This window comes from Armigeres subalbatus, chromosome 3, assembly GCF_024139115.2.
Source record: "Armigeres subalbatus isolate Guangzhou_Male chromosome 3, GZ_Asu_2, whole genome shotgun sequence".
Taxonomy (NCBI): domain Eukaryota; kingdom Metazoa; phylum Arthropoda; class Insecta; order Diptera; family Culicidae; genus Armigeres; species Armigeres subalbatus.
Window position 1 is genome coordinate 174955901 of NC_085141.1, and position 15787 is coordinate 174971687.

General features: G+C 39.4%; 1 protein-coding gene across 8 annotated transcripts in view; it reads left to right on the forward strand.

Moving 5' to 3' along the window:
• Window positions 1–8774, forward strand: part of LOC134219081 (protein bride of sevenless) — a 46921-nt gene extending 38147 nt beyond the window's left edge. For all 8 annotated transcript variants that reach the window (XM_062697760.1, XM_062697756.1, XM_062697754.1 and 5 more), the window contains exons 3-7: window positions 1859–2548; window positions 2620–2715; window positions 6392–6742; window positions 6807–8239; window positions 8299–8774. In XM_062697760.1, the coding sequence (XP_062553744.1) occupies window positions 1859–2548; window positions 2620–2715; window positions 6392–6742; window positions 6807–8239; window positions 8299–8562 (2834 nt within the window). In that variant the 3' untranslated portion in view covers window positions 8563–8774. The remainder of the gene's footprint in view (window positions 1–1858; window positions 2549–2619; window positions 2716–6391; window positions 6743–6806; window positions 8240–8298) is intronic.
• The last annotated feature ends 7013 nt before the right edge of the window (window positions 8775–15787 follow it).

Sequence of the window (15787 nt, forward strand, 5' to 3'; positions counted from 1 at the left end):
CAAGTTCTGGTCAATCACGGAGTAGCAAATGCGAATTGTACGGTCATAATGCTAATGATTTTCTTCTAATTATAATAAATTGCAGATTGGCCCGAGATCTAAAACATGCCGTATCAAAATTGTATAGGTGAAATGTATTTTTTTAATTGATGGGTTTCATTGATTTTATTTCCAATATACCATTTTTTCAAAGTTACATATTAAAAATGGATTTTTTTCATAAAATGCTTCGGGGCGTCGTCATTTCCTAGAGTTATCGTTTAAATTGTTTTCTTTTGTTATACCCTAAGCTTTTATTTGAAGGTTGAGACACCCTAATACCTAGTAAGTTGATGGATAGGAATAACTTTTTAACCTTGTCGAATCAAGTGGGTTGATTGGTGGCTGATGGGTTTGCATCCAAATGAGAATGAAAAGTCTCTCACTTATTATGTCTGTATACACTCTCGACAGGTAGCATACCGTGAGAGACGTTTTTCGGAAGCTGTTACGATAATGAACTGATTCGGTAAACTATACCCTATGAAAAAATCCTTCTGAAAAGCACCAATTGTGAGGACCACCGGTTCTGATGATGCATTTCAACTTATTTTATACAGCTGTGGTCCCAACATAAAATGGGAATAAGACCATTAGTCCGAAGGTTATTAGGCCGAACAGTCATTAGGCCGAATAGCCATTAGACCGAATAAGGAGAAAAACGCAAAACGTGAGAAATAAGAAGTTATTCCTTAACCTTATCCCCTCTTTCTTCTCCCTTCTTGCTTCTTCCTACTCTTCTTTCTTTCGTATTTTTTTCTCTTTTTTCTACCTTCTTCTTCGCTTTTTCTTCTTCCTTCTTTCTTTTTTCCTTTTTCTTCTTTCTGCTTCCGTCTTCTTTTGCTGATTTTTTTTTAAATTTGAGATGGTTTGAAAAAAAATTTCTTCTTGAATTTTTGTCTCTGGTGGGGGGCTTCCCGAGCAAAGTCTGAAAACATAATGAGAGCATTTAGAAAACATATTTTGATTTTGATATCAAACTGAAATCATGATTTGTTTTCAAATATGAATCATCATAACTAATTACATATTTTGATCTCATTTTGCTGTAGATTTCTAAATTGTATGATATGATAGCAAACTGTGTATGTGGTTATGTTTTATGGCGGTTATCCCGAGCAAAGCTTGAGAGCAAATCGATAACTAATTTTGTTGTAGTGAAATCGCCTAATTTTGATAACTCAGGTTGATATCCTTTTGGTCGTTTTAACGGTTAAAAGATCAAAATCTACAGCAGAAAAATCTTACTGTGACATCAAATCGAAAACTATTCCTGCTATCGATGAGAGCAAATCGAAAACTAATTTTGATATTGGTTCCGATAACAAAATAAGTACACAGTTTGCTGTCAGATTATACAATTTAGAAATCAACAGCAAAATGAGATCAAAATATGTAATCAGTCATGATGATTCATATTTGAAAACAAATTATGATTTCATTTTGATATCAATATCAAAATATGTTTTCTATATGCTCTCATTATGTTTTCGGACTTTGCTCGGGATGCTTCCAATGAATAACTGAGGAAATGCTAATAGAAAACGTTGAGTTAGAAAGCAGGTCAAGTTCCAATTAGAATGTAGATCCATTGAAGAAGCAAAAAAAGAAGAACACCGAGGCACGCTCCTCGAATATGTTCTTTTTAAAATGCACTTCTGATTTTAACGCAGACAGATGTTATACTGTAGAAATTGTTATCGACCATTGATTTTCACATTCGATTCGATTTCAATGCTAAACTCACAATCAGATGCACATATATTGTTCACCATAAAAAACTCGCTAATTAAATATTTTAAATTACCTTTTTTTTCAGAGCTCAAATTTATAGTTTTGGCAATCTTGATCGGCTCAAACGAAGCATCGCAGTTGCTGGACGTGAGACTTGCAAATGAAAGCGCAGAAGCTACTACCACCGTTGAAAGTATTCTCACCACCAAATTGATTGAGGAAATTGACGACAATAATATTTTGATTAGCCCGGTCTCTAGCAAATCTCCATTGGTAATTGTCCCATATGACGAAAATAGCTCTGCGTCACCCTTCAAAGATGAAGATAGTACCACTAATGATACGATCGAGCTCACTACTACAACAAGTGCTCCAGAATCTGAACTCGATGACCAATCTAGCCGACCTGAACCGGCTACTCCAGAAGTGGACACAACTACGTGGACATCATTGTCGAATTGTTCCAATTATACCGTGAACCAGAATGTTGTTGATTTGTCTATCGGGGCCGGTTTCAGCAACGTGCGACATAGAGGGCGAAATCATCGTCGCCACGGCAGTAAACTACCGGACTCAAGTGCTGATCATGACAGTGCGGAAACTGAATCCCGTAATGGCACCGTAATAGACAGCACCGCCTTTTCGCATGTCGTTTACTCTCTAGACGGCGACTTCTCGGTGTCGTTGATTACCGACCGCGACGATTTCGGTGCAAGCCTGTTCACTGTGGATCGCATCAACGAGCTTCAATTGATTAATGATAATGGCACCCTAGGTAACGCCGTGTTGGTTCAAGTTCAGGGTGTATCAAAGTCTATTAATTTGTACGTTTGCGTTTGATTGCAGGATTGAGAGTTATTGTGGTGCACAATTTGACCCATGCACTGCGATTGCTGGGGGACGAAGTAGATTATTTAAAGGAGTGCCAGAAACAATCTGTTGGTAAGAATACTTGGTTTTATTTTCATAAGTTTTTTTTCATTCACGGCTTTGATGCTCGCTTATGTTTTTGAAATGTTTGTGAGGAAATTATGCCTATATTCAGTAATCTTTCATTATCAATTAGCAACGAATTTTGAAATTCCAGCTATTATGTCGTATGATAAAAAAAGTAGCAAAACTCAACGCTTGTAGTATCTACTCAAAAATAAAGTCCACGGAGAAAACTACATGTTTGATATGAATAAAAACATTTTCGAACTTATGGCATATGCTACATTCGAACTTAGCCTTTACTAAAGTTTACTAACATTTACTACACGGAGAAACGTCAAAACAAAGTAGATCCCATGATGACGATGGTGATTTCATCATTTTTTCGCGGCTAATCAACAAAAGACATGTCTGTTTTGTTTGTTTTCCCTAAATTGGATTTCTATTTTCAAGAACAAAGCCGATTCGCTTCGATTCTGATGAATAATCTGCATTTGAAACATGAGTAGCAACGTCATGAGCAGACTACAAGAAATCAGTAGTAAACTCTTGTTTTATTCATACCCAATCAGTTGTCTGTAGTATGTTCGAAATGTGTAGTGTAGTAAAGTCTTTTTTATTCATACGAACATGCTCCACAAGTGACGTTTACTACTGAAAATGTAGTAAAGTTGAACTTACTACTTTTTATTCATACGACCCATTGTCTATTAATTGTCTAAAAATCTCACAACTCATGGACGATTGAAATCAATCCGTTACAATCATCGCATAGGGTTATGCGCTAATTCGTCCATGGCGCTAGTATCCGTCATATTAAATTATAAATCACTAAATACTCGCGAATCGTAAACTAACATAATGAACTAATCATCTGGCGAGATAGAAAAAAGTGTACACTGCGATCTGCATTCATTTAAATTACATTCCGGTGTTACTTACTTGAAATACAGTTAAATTTAACTTTGAGTCTCAGACTTTTTGCACAATTTCCTACGTTATCCGTGCGATGAAGGAAAATCTAGTTTGTTCACTGCTGTAGAAAACGCGCAATATCGTCACCAAAATCAACGTAATTCACTGATTTTCACCGCACTTTTTCACATAAATTTCTCACTGCGCACTAAATAAAAGCAATGCTTATTGCTCAAGTGAATAATAATTGAAAAATAACTGCCGGAAGGCGTTCAAATGATCTGTTTTTTCAAACTTTGGAGCGTTTAAAATTTAAAATGCGGTCGAAATGGGACTGCACTTGAAATTTTTTGTTAACTGGAACCGAAAATAAACTTTCAAATTTGATTTTCGAAATTGACCAACATGATAGTTATTCTGCATAAGGTCACAGATAGGTAGTCCAGTTATCCAAGAAAAGGCTTAAGCTCTACAGTCAGGAACAAAGATTTGCAGTCCTGTTTTAAGTATAGCACATGCTCATTGCGGTACAGAGAAAAGATATGGTAGACCTCGTGGTAGACAGCATATATGCTATTGGTCATCCAAGAAATCCCTGGAGTAAGGCCTTTCGATCTACACGCGTAACTAAAGATCATTTTTCGTAAGTCTAATAGGGTACATGAGCTCCTAGGTAAGCGTGACACCCAGACTGACAACCAGGAGCTGAGAGCCATAAAGAGCATCTGGTCGGCCAGCTGTCAAAAACGCAATTGAGCACCGTTGTTGATTGATTTAGTTGTCGTTTGATTGCAATGACGTCTTATTTCAATTGACAATTCAATAGTTAAATTACTACACGTAGAACAAACGTGAACTTTTACAAAAAAAATTCAAATTTAATCTATACTATCTTTTGAAAAGGGCCAAACTTTTTTTACTGATTTTTTCAAATGAATATAATCGAAAAACGATGCTTCCTACAAAAAAGTATTGTGTGGGTGACTATCGCGAAATCAGTCAAACATTCTAGTGAAAATATTTGAAACAATCCAAATTCAGCCAAACACTGAATAAGTTTTAAAAATAAAAAGTCGATTTGTGAAAAAACGCTACTTTTGAACGAAACTTTGTCTCAAGATAAGCTATTATGTTCCCTACAAACCGTCCATACATGGGCTGGGCACTTTTAAAGGAGAAAAGTTTGTCTGGCAAAAACTTTTTTTGTCGGAATTATTTTCAATGTATTTTTATCCGAAACTAAAACACTGAATGCCATACTTATCTCAGAACTCCAAACAACTCAATTTTAATGATATTTTGCATAATTTAGCAACTAAACATAGTTTTTTTCAAATTAAGAGTAACATTAAAAAATGGTTCATATCTTCAAAATAAATACTATTTTCCTTTATTTTATGGAAATGCTAATATCATCTTCCAAACTTAGACGTACATGTTCATGATAGAATTAGAGGCGAAAGTATAGAATTGATAGTTCCGTTAGGATACGGCAGGCATGAAGAATGTTTTTATAGAAGTCGATTTGAAAGCGAGCGGAGGGCAATATTTGTGATGGCACATATCATATTACTTTATTTGCTTGTTTAGTTGCGACCAGTTACGACCAAAACGTTGTACTCTGCTTGACTGTACTGGAATACTTAATATATGTATGTATGTATATGTTGAATCCACTGACACCCTTTAAAGACACTGAAATTCATACTAGAAAAAGTTGTTTCCCTTTTTTCCCTTAAAAATGCCCAGCTTGCGATGTATGGACGGTTGGTAGGGAACATAATCATCCATCTTGAGCAGAGTGTAAAATAATCGAAATTTTTTAGTGAAGTCCATTTTTCTTCATTTGTCAGTTCACTTCCGACACATTCATAGTCGGCTCTGGACAGTCAATATTCAGTTGAATATTAGTCATTGAATATTTATGCACATTTTACAAATTGATAAATTATCTGAAATCTGAATACGTTTCAAATGAGTAAAGTGATTTATCACACAGAACTGAATCCGATTTTCATCCGCGAGGCACTTTCAGCGGTAAACATCAACATAAACAATGCTAATTATGTTTTTTTCTGCACATAGTAAACACATTCAGTGACAGTCGAATGAATGAGTTCGTGGAGTAGTCTTCTGACTATGTCATTCTATGTTTTGAATATTCATGCGATGTTTGTCAAAATTCGGACCGAAGTTGCTTCATGAAGATGAATATTTTATGCTCTGATCTTGAGACGAAATTTCGTTCAAATCAAAAGGGGCATTTTTTCGCAAATTGACTTTTAATTTTTTTAAACTATTTTTTTTTCAGTGTAGGGCTTATTTAAAAATTTTCGAATATTTTTATTAGAAAGTTTGACTGACTTTGATAGTCTCCCATACAACACTTTTTTGTGGGATGCGTCGTTTTTCAATTATATCCATTTGAAAAAATCAAATCGCTTTTTACGCAATTTTACGGTTTTTTGAAAAAGGTCGTGAAACACGTAAAAATCGATTTCCGATGAAGTTGTTTTGTTGATTTTGTTTTGATTTACGCGCAGTATATCACCCTGTGTAAAATCCGACTTCAGTGTAGATATTTTTGCACTCTACAAACAAGTTTGTTCACGTAGAGGAATCGAGGATTGTAATTTGACCATGATTTACTTCTACTGCTATCGATTAATGACTGTTGATTATCGTAATTAATGCTAGGCTTTGCCATCAGTGTCACTAACATTAACGGATCAAACTTCACACTACACGCTAATTGATAATCTTTTTTCAGGTATCTTTATCGATCATTCCGTGTGGTCGTCGGTGCAATCAATTGTTGATTCTTTGGACTTCAACATCTATCCGTTTCCGTCGTCCTATGAGTTACTATACACCAAAGCAGCTCACCTTCTCTATGAACTTCCATGGTCGAATCCCAATTCCTCGATTGCAGTACGATCGGAATCGACCGAATCTTCCAACAAATTTACAGCCATCTGCCGGCAAGAGCGTCTTTGTCTGGAGAATTTCCCAAGCGATGATACAATTTTCATTATCCTAGGACTAACTCGGACGATAAACTTCGCAATGAATGGAACGTTGATTGTGGTTCTGTCCGGTCATGATGTGCTTTTTGTATCAGGTTTGTGTTAATGATTGTTGGATGTAGGAAACTTATTTAGTAAGACATTTTCTTTCCTTTTCAGATCTACCGAATGAATCGTATGTTATTGCTGAAAATGAAATAAATTTGACTTCAATAGAAGATAAAGTACCAATGAATACGAATCGGTATGGAACGAAGATTCTGGCGAGTGATGTCCTTTCTTCGGGATCAGTATTTTTGGAATTGGTAGAACTTTTGAACTTACCTACCGGTAACAATTGTTCAGCAACCAATGAAGGAATATGTACCAATCTGAACGAAACGTTGGATAACTGGCAATACTACGCAAAGTTGCCATCGCAAAAAATCATTTCTATGCTGCGCTTAGAGAGCATTACGCAATCCATGACGTTCGAATTACGTCAAAAGTTTAGCTTGAAGAAAAACTATAGCGAAGAAGTTCTGGATTTGAAACCGATAGCCAGCTCAAATATGATAACTAATGTTACAACGATCTATCGTTTGAATGAGTTCAAGGAAAATTCTTATGAGTCCATGAAGCTAGGCAACATATTCTTCTGTAGCAAAGAGTTTGAAATTCGTCATCCGGACTACATCGATCATCGGCGCCCCGTCTACCATGGGCCAGATTACTTCGAAATGTACTGGCAAGTCAAACAAGAAGCATGGGTGGCCGCAGGACTTACCATTGCCTCGCTAGGGATTTTGTTTTGCTTGGCTATTCTGATTTTCCTCATCATTCGTGTCTGCATGGATGATGTATTGGAGGGAAATCCATTCAGCAGCATACTGCTGCTCATCAGCTTGATATTTCAGTTCGCCTCGTTTCTTCCCTTTAGTCTCGAATACACAGGCTACATGCCAGATCTTCTACACAAGGCTGATACTATCTACACGTGGAATACTTTATGCACGATCAAGATCTTCCTTATATCTGTTTGCTACTGCACGACGTTTTCATTGCTGCTATGTCGTGCGATAATGCTGGCGTCGATAGGAAGCGAGGGTGGATTTCTGTCACATGTAAACGGCTATTTGCAGAGCGTGATTTGCGTCTTCAGCACCCTGGTCCAACTGGGGCTATCCACGCAACTGGTTGTCGTGTTGCACGCAAGCTCACATAACATTTCCTGCAATGAAATTTATTACGGGAATTGGTTTTGGGCAACAATTGCATACGATGGAATTCTTCTTGCGGCGTTGATCATCTTATCGCCGTATATCTTCAGATCTCAGAGAAACTATCGGGAAGGTATGCTTCTTGTGACGGGATCCATTCTCTGCTTGGTGATATGGACAACGTGGATACCCCTTTGCTTGTTTGGCTACGAATGGCGTGAAGCGGCCGTCTCTCTAGGAATGGTGGCGACAGCTCTTGCCGTATTGGTCGGAGTTATGATCCCGAGATGTTTCCTGATGGTTCGCAGCATCGCCCGATCAGATCTCGTTCAAGCGCTTCCGTCCCTCACATCACTAGCTTTTGCTCAAGCTAACCAATACATTTCGGAACAGGTTGGTACCAACCAAATGTCAAAAATTGTTACTAAAATGTATATTTTCTTGCATTCCAGAGTGTGTATGAATGTGTGAACCCAGCAATGCGTCAACAGCGATCTACTACGGCGGAAACTTTCATGGAGCATGAAATCGACGATCCGTACCTACCGCCGAGTGAGATACCGACGCTGCCGTTGAGAGGTAACCGAAGGAACCACCACCAATCGGAAATGAACGGAAATGGTACTACGCCAGATTTCTACGGCATCAGCAATCCCTACAGCTGTGCGGATTCGATTACGTCCGAGCAGTCGCCGAACAAAATCACTCGATTTTAGGGCTGTTGGTTTCGGTGTTTGGCTTTGCAATGCTGTGAAAAGAACATTCCAAAGATATTAGGATTGTTAAGGATTTGTGCTACTCGAATTACTGTACGACCTTTTGATCTAGTCAACGTAACTTTATGCCTTATATTTAAGTGTAAAATGATTTCTCTTTTATTTATGACGTACATGTAAGGATGAATGAAAAATGGAAAATTGTAGCAAGAGTATGATTATTTCTGGTTTGATGACATTACCCATTCTTTGTTAGAGCCAGAATTCCACTCATTGTTTCGTGAATCTGGTGTAGTCACTGGAGTCGGTTTTCATGCCCCCCGTAAAAAATCCGCGTGAATCTCGAAAAAAACAACTTTTTATCAAAATGGGGGTTTCGCTATTTTCACGCGCTCACAGTCGTGGAACTTATGTCTCGAATCTAAGCGCCAATAGTACCTGTCCAGTGAAGGTGGCTGAAGTTTGCTTATTGGGCATTCTGACCTGCCGATTTCAACTTCCCTCGATCCATGACCTAGGGTACGCTAGCTACGTGCCAAAGGGAGGACCTTTGTACCGCACTGCTCTCTGACGGCAGAGACGACGTCGTCCGCGTTCGTGACCTCGTCCAGTTGCTTGCACTGGAAGGTCACTTCCGTCCCCAACGACCTCACCGCTGCGCCGTCACCCAAGATCTCTTGGGTCAGCCGTCCTGCTTGCTTGCACTCTTGGTGCGTCTGACGCATCGCGCGTCCTGTCCCAGCACCGAAAGTTTTATGGTCGCCCGCATCGACATACTTATCCTTATCAGTTTTCACCAACATGGCCTCTACTCTGTCCTTAACTTTCTATGCGGGTCGAGATGCGCTCGACTTCCACTTTGAGATGCTGACCAGCTGCCAAGGGTTTTCGGTCCCTTGTTTCGATGGCACCGGCCGGCTGGTACACAGCAAATAATTTTGAAAATTCAACGACGTGTAAAATTGCAGCTTATCCCATCAAACGAATTAACATTCGATATTATATTAAATTTGATTGAATTTTACAAGCAAGCACAGTTTACATTTATTTCGATTTGAAAGAATAGTGAGATCGATTGAATGTTACATTTATTTGCATGCTCCAAATATGTGCATGAAAATACATTTAAAATCACAACATATTTTTATCTGTGTACCCTCTTACGGCCCTGCGACTTGCGTCTCGTTGGTGCCTTTCGCTTTTTTGGGCCGAGAAGTCGCTTTTCCAAGGAAAAAGAAGGCCTTGGTTGTGGCATCTTTGTCGGCCTTCTCGCTTCCCCCGGGTGGCTGATAAAAGCGTTCTGTTCTTGTCTTGCGACTCTGTTTCAGTTCCTTACTGATGTTCTGCCTTTCGCTTGCGAATTCGATAATGTTATCGAGTTGCTCGACGACCACCCGCAACCCGGGTTGTGGTCTGAATATTGTACCCAAATCGCAAAGTTTATAGACACTATAGGTTCCATAGACGAGCTAAGACGAGTGTAGCCAAATGAACTCTCAATTAAGCCCCAAACGCAATACAACGGAACGGCGACGGAAACGGAAAATTTGACAGTTAGCCCATATATTTTCTGTCAAATTTGCCGTTTCCGTCACCGTTCCGTTATATTGCGTTTGGGGCTTTAGTGGTGCCAAACGAGCATGACGAAACGATTGCAATCCAAGCTATAGAATGTGTGACGACAAATTCACGTGGTACACTACTCCCTTCTCACTTCTCACATCTCACATCATTATCTCATTTTTTACTCCTTTCATCTCACTTCTCACTATTCACTTCTCGCCTCTCACTTCTCACTTTTCGATTCTCACTTCTCAACTCTTTGTTTCTCACTTCTCACATCACACACCTCACTTCTCCCTCCTAACTTCTCTCTTTTTGCTTCTCACTTCTCACATTTCACGTATTGCTTGTTATTTCTCATATCTTACATCTCACTTCTTGTTTTTAATTTCTCACTTCTCATTTGACACTTCTCACTTCTCGGCTCTTACTTAACACTTCTCGTTTCTTACTTCTCGCTTCTCACTTTTCATATCGAATTTCTCACCTGTAGCTTCTCATTTCTCGGCTCTCATTTATCACTTCTCGTTTCTCACTTCTCACTTTTCACATCTCACATATTTATCTCATTCCCCACTTCTCAATATTAATTTCTCGCCTCTCACTTCTTTCTTCTTCTTACGATTTACACGAAATTTCAAGACTTTGTTACCGTATAAGGTGGTACGAGATGCGGTACCATATATAAATAATAAAGAAAAATTGTAAGACTTCGCACGTTGTATTTTTATGACCAAGAATATCCACTAACGCTTCCCACACCCCTGCTTGATGGCACATATCTACACACTAACTTTTTCTATTTCGAGCTCGGCAAAATTGGGCACCGCTGTAGCTCAGTAAATTTCAAAGCTGAGCTTCGGCAGAAAATTTCGTTTATTACTGATTCTCAGCAAAATATTTGCTGTATCTCGGCAACTGAAACGTCACTTTTACTGAGATCTCCGCAAAAATTATGTTTGCTGAAACTTGGCAGTGCCCACCTCGGGAAAATAAACAAAAAATGCTGAGATCTCGGCGAAAAAAATTAAGTGTGTACCAAGGAGAATTTCTCGCGACAATACCAAATCCGGGGCGAGGGAAGAGAAGGGAAAACCGAGGAGGTACGAGCAGGATCCGAGATCGAGACAATTGAGCAGGTACTGACATAGGAGTTAGATCGGAAAAGAAGACTCCCAAAAAAATCGTTTTTACAACCAACCCGCGTGTGCCAAAGAGAAGAAGGTATCGAGAATCAGCGTTCGTCGGTGGACACTTCGCTAATCGGAAACGGGAGTTTAGGGGTGGGAAACTAGGATCTGCAGACATTTTGTCGGCTATTCCAAATCACCGGAATTCAGCGCGTCCAACCCTTGTCCTTCTGGAACTCAGCCAACCGTCATTCCACGTGTTGGTCTCAGCGCCCTAAATTGCGTAACCATAACCTTTCCTGCGACCTCTGCCGTACTTGGCGGGGGTCAGACCAGGCCAGGTCGTCATCCGACGAGAATCCAACTTTTTTTTGTCTTTATTATCGAGACTTTCAGCTCAAGGCTGGCTCGTCTCGTAAATCCAACATTCTATATCCTGGTAAATCCTTCACCAGACCGTTTCAAGAACCCAGGGAGTTTTGTACGTCAGCCGATTACCCACAACAGTGCCTATTCGTCGTGCCACAACAGAGCCACGCAACTGGAAATCTCGCAAGGCGTTTGCCACCCTCTCTTGGCTGGAACAAGCCAGCGCCCGTCAGCTACCCGGATCCACTTCGCAACAATAACCTCTACTGCGGTCGCTTGCCGCAATCGGCCATATCGTTACCAGACATACCACCGTTATTCGTCCACGGAAGAGCGGAGAAGAGCGTCCGCAAGAGGACCAAATCACCGAAGAGGCCAATAATTATCTCCATCAGTACCACCGTCTTCCGTTCGTGGTACCAGCGTCCCTTGGCTTACTCATCTGGCATCCGTTGGAGCCGAGTTGCCCTCCGGCGGCAAAACAACTACCATCGTCCAGTTGTCATCCGTTACCGACTCAATGCCATACCTGGCTGTCATCTGGCGGAGAATTCCACGACCGGAGAATTCCAGCACCGCCTTCCGGACACGTCAAACCGAACCCGAGAAACCAATAGTATGCAGGCAAGGTATGTGATCATTTCTCGCATGTCATCTAAGGGCCCCAACGTTTCCGGTCGGCCGCACCAATACTAGAGATGGGCGTTCTGATCCGGAATCGTTAAAATGATCTGGATCTTTGAAGTGAGTGAATGATTCGTAGTTAACTTTTTTAAAAGATCCGGTTCACTAGATCAGCAAATAATCTAACCAATTTTATCGAAATGACAGAATAACAAGTTTATTGCAGGTCTTCTACATATGTTATAATATAACTTGTATACCATATGCTTATGAACGAGAAAAGAATGAAATTATTGTCTGTACGGGTCAAAAGTGTGGTCCTGAATGACAATCCACAGTGGTGCGTTAGGCGAAAATCGTGAACTTTTTTTTACCACTTCAGGGTGTTATTTTGTTGCATCGGTGTCTTCGGGAATAAATTCTACAAATTCAAACAAAAAATTCTACAAAACACATCGAATGACGGAAAGTTTGAGTTCCAATTTTTGCTACAGGTGGCGCTGCAAAATGTAACTTCTTTAATAAACGATTTTTAAATATGGTGTCTTTGGCAAAGTTGTAGTCTAATTTAATAAGAATTTTATTGCTGAAGTCACCGAGTGTCCATCTATCATCGTTTTTGAAATACGGGCGTTTTTTAAGGACTGACCTCAAAAAATAGTATTTAAATATATTTTCGAAACTAACAGTTTCAGGTTAATACAATGTTCTGCAAAAATGTATATATAATCGAAATAGACTCTCTCGGAAAGATACCAGGGATGTTTTCAAACATGATTTGTTATAGGCGATTTAAGGTCGAAAATAGTGATATTTTAAGACTTCATATGCAATAGAGGGGCAAATTGGAGCAAGGAAATCCCCACAGGATTTAAAATATCTGGTCTGTAGTTTCATATGCGTATAATTATGTCTGTCTCCGCGTATATCCAAAACAAGTATTTCTAATTTTCATAAATCGACATTTGCAACTAATATGTATATAATAATTGAGATTTCACCACACTGCATACCACGCTGTTGAATGTTAATGTCAAAAGAAGTGCAGCTTAAAGCTATTTTTCTGTTCTCTTCATCCAATCATTTCACATAATGCAAATCTGACGTCAAACGAGACGGCGAGGATAGGCTTAACCATTAACTCTACCAAGACAAAGTACATGGTGGCAGGTGGCTGAGGTAGTACTTGATGGAAATGTGTTTGAAGTTGTTGAAGAATTTGTTTACCTTGGAACGCTTGTTACATGTGACAATGACGTTTCCCGTGAAGTGAAAAGACGTCCTGTTGCGAATAGGGCTTTTTACGGATTACGTAACCAGCTTAGGCCCCGCAACATGCAGACGGAAACGAAATTTGCTCTTTACAAAATTCTGATTCTACCAGTGGCTTTTATGGACATGAAGCATGGACATTAAAAGAGGCGGACCGGAGAGCTTTCGAGGTTTTAAAGCGAAAAGTGCTGCGTACAATACTCGTAGAGAAACTATAAAATTGTGTGTGGCGCAGACGCATGAATCAAGACCGGATCAAGTATTCAAGAAAGAAAAATTTGTGAATCGTATAAAATACGGCAGACTCCAGTGGGCTGGTCACTTATTCCGAATGTCGGAAGAAAGAATAGCGAAAACAATATTCAACAGAGAACCAGATAGGGGCCGGCGACTTCGTGGAAGGCTGCGAACACGCTGACTGCACGCGGTAGAATCGGACCTGGGGACCCTGAACGTTCGGAGAAACTGGAGGAACATTGCCCAAGACCGACGATTATGGAGCTCTACAATACGCCAGGCATATGTGTATCGACGCTGTAGCCAACCAGATATCCAGGTAATTGAATTGGGATGCTGACTGACTGCACGCGGTAGAATCGGACCTGGGGACCCTGACCGTTCGGAGAAACTGGAGGAACATTGCCCAAGACCGACGATTATGGAGCTCTACAATACGCCAGGCATATGTGTATCGACGCTGTAGCCAACCAGATATCCAGGTAATTGAATTGGGATGCTTGAACGAAATAGAAAAACCATTTTAGACGCACCACGTGCTGGAACAGGCGGCAAGCTTGGTATTATTTTGGCGCGCAATATTAGTTTGATGAAGTATGACATCAGATACGTAAGACGCCATGAAAGACAGCTAGCTCCACCAAACGACGTATTGCCACAGTCAGTATTCTAACATACCTTGATTTACACAGCTTTTTGAGTAATATTTGTTCTAGCCTGTATGTCTGCTATCTGTAGTTTCAATACGACCGTTGAATTTCTCACACACGATTGAAAACGGAGTTGTGTCTATTGTCTGGCTAAAAAGCCGTTTTGGCATACCTTTCGTCATCTTTCGTTTTCAGCTGGAGCTGAATTACAATTCAATTACAATTCCAATTCCAATTCGATATTAGTTATTCATTATCGAGCTGCAATAGGAAAACTGAGCAAAATCGCTTAATTTGTATTTAAAATTAACGATTGGCGATTTTTTCACCTCACCAGATTTTCGTTCAATCCGTAAAAATAAAACAAAAAATCAATTTATGGAAATTGAGTCTAAGCCGAATCCAGCCTGCGAGACTAAGACCACCGCAAAACTAAAAAAAATCATAAGTTCGAAAAAATTATGCCAACGCTGCCTGTAACCTCCGATAGTTTTTAAAATTGTCTAAAAACCACTCCGGACTTGAAGTCGATTGGCCTAAAAAAGATTTTCCGTTACGAAAATGATTTTGAGCTTTTTAGTGGAATGTCTTCACTTGTCATAAGACGAGCTTGTACAATCCCATTTAATTTTACCACTTAATTGTATCTTGACAGATACGTATTTCGACCTCAACAGTAAGGTCGTCTTCAGTGTCTCGTACTTGACTCGACGAGATTTTCCGGTTTGCTGTTGGGTGGCGGCCGTTAGAAATTGATTATCTATTATTATTATCTGGATATCGGGATTTAATGTTTTCAAGAATAAGGAAATTGATTTAAGATACCTCATCAATTAGTAGATGCCATTCAGTTTTGGCTTTCGACCTCCAGACTATCCATTATCACTTCAACACCAATATGCACATGGTCACTTCTTACGACGCGACGGCACTAAATTATGTAGATAATCCGATGGTTATCTCAACTTATAGCTTAATTTCGTCGTAGAGGTTTATAATTTTGAGTGTAATCAAATGACATGCTCGTTATCTTGCAAATGAACCGCACAAAAATCCTAAAGTGTCTTATAATATCTGGTTGATCATATCATGATGCAATTGAAACAGTAATAGTAATACCATTTTCATAAAAAGTTCAGCCGGTTTATTATAAATTGAAGTCAATGGTTTATACCACAGATACTGTGTTTATACCTAATCGAGTTATTTCGCCACGGGTTTTCCTTTTTCTCCATAGAAGCGTTATTATTTTTTTTAAATCTTGTACATAATTTTTAAACTTTTAGACCAACATTTGATAAGCGGAACACGAAACAAAAAAGCGCTCATCAACTCGTGAATTAACAAGATTACGGTATATTACGGGAACAACAATCACGT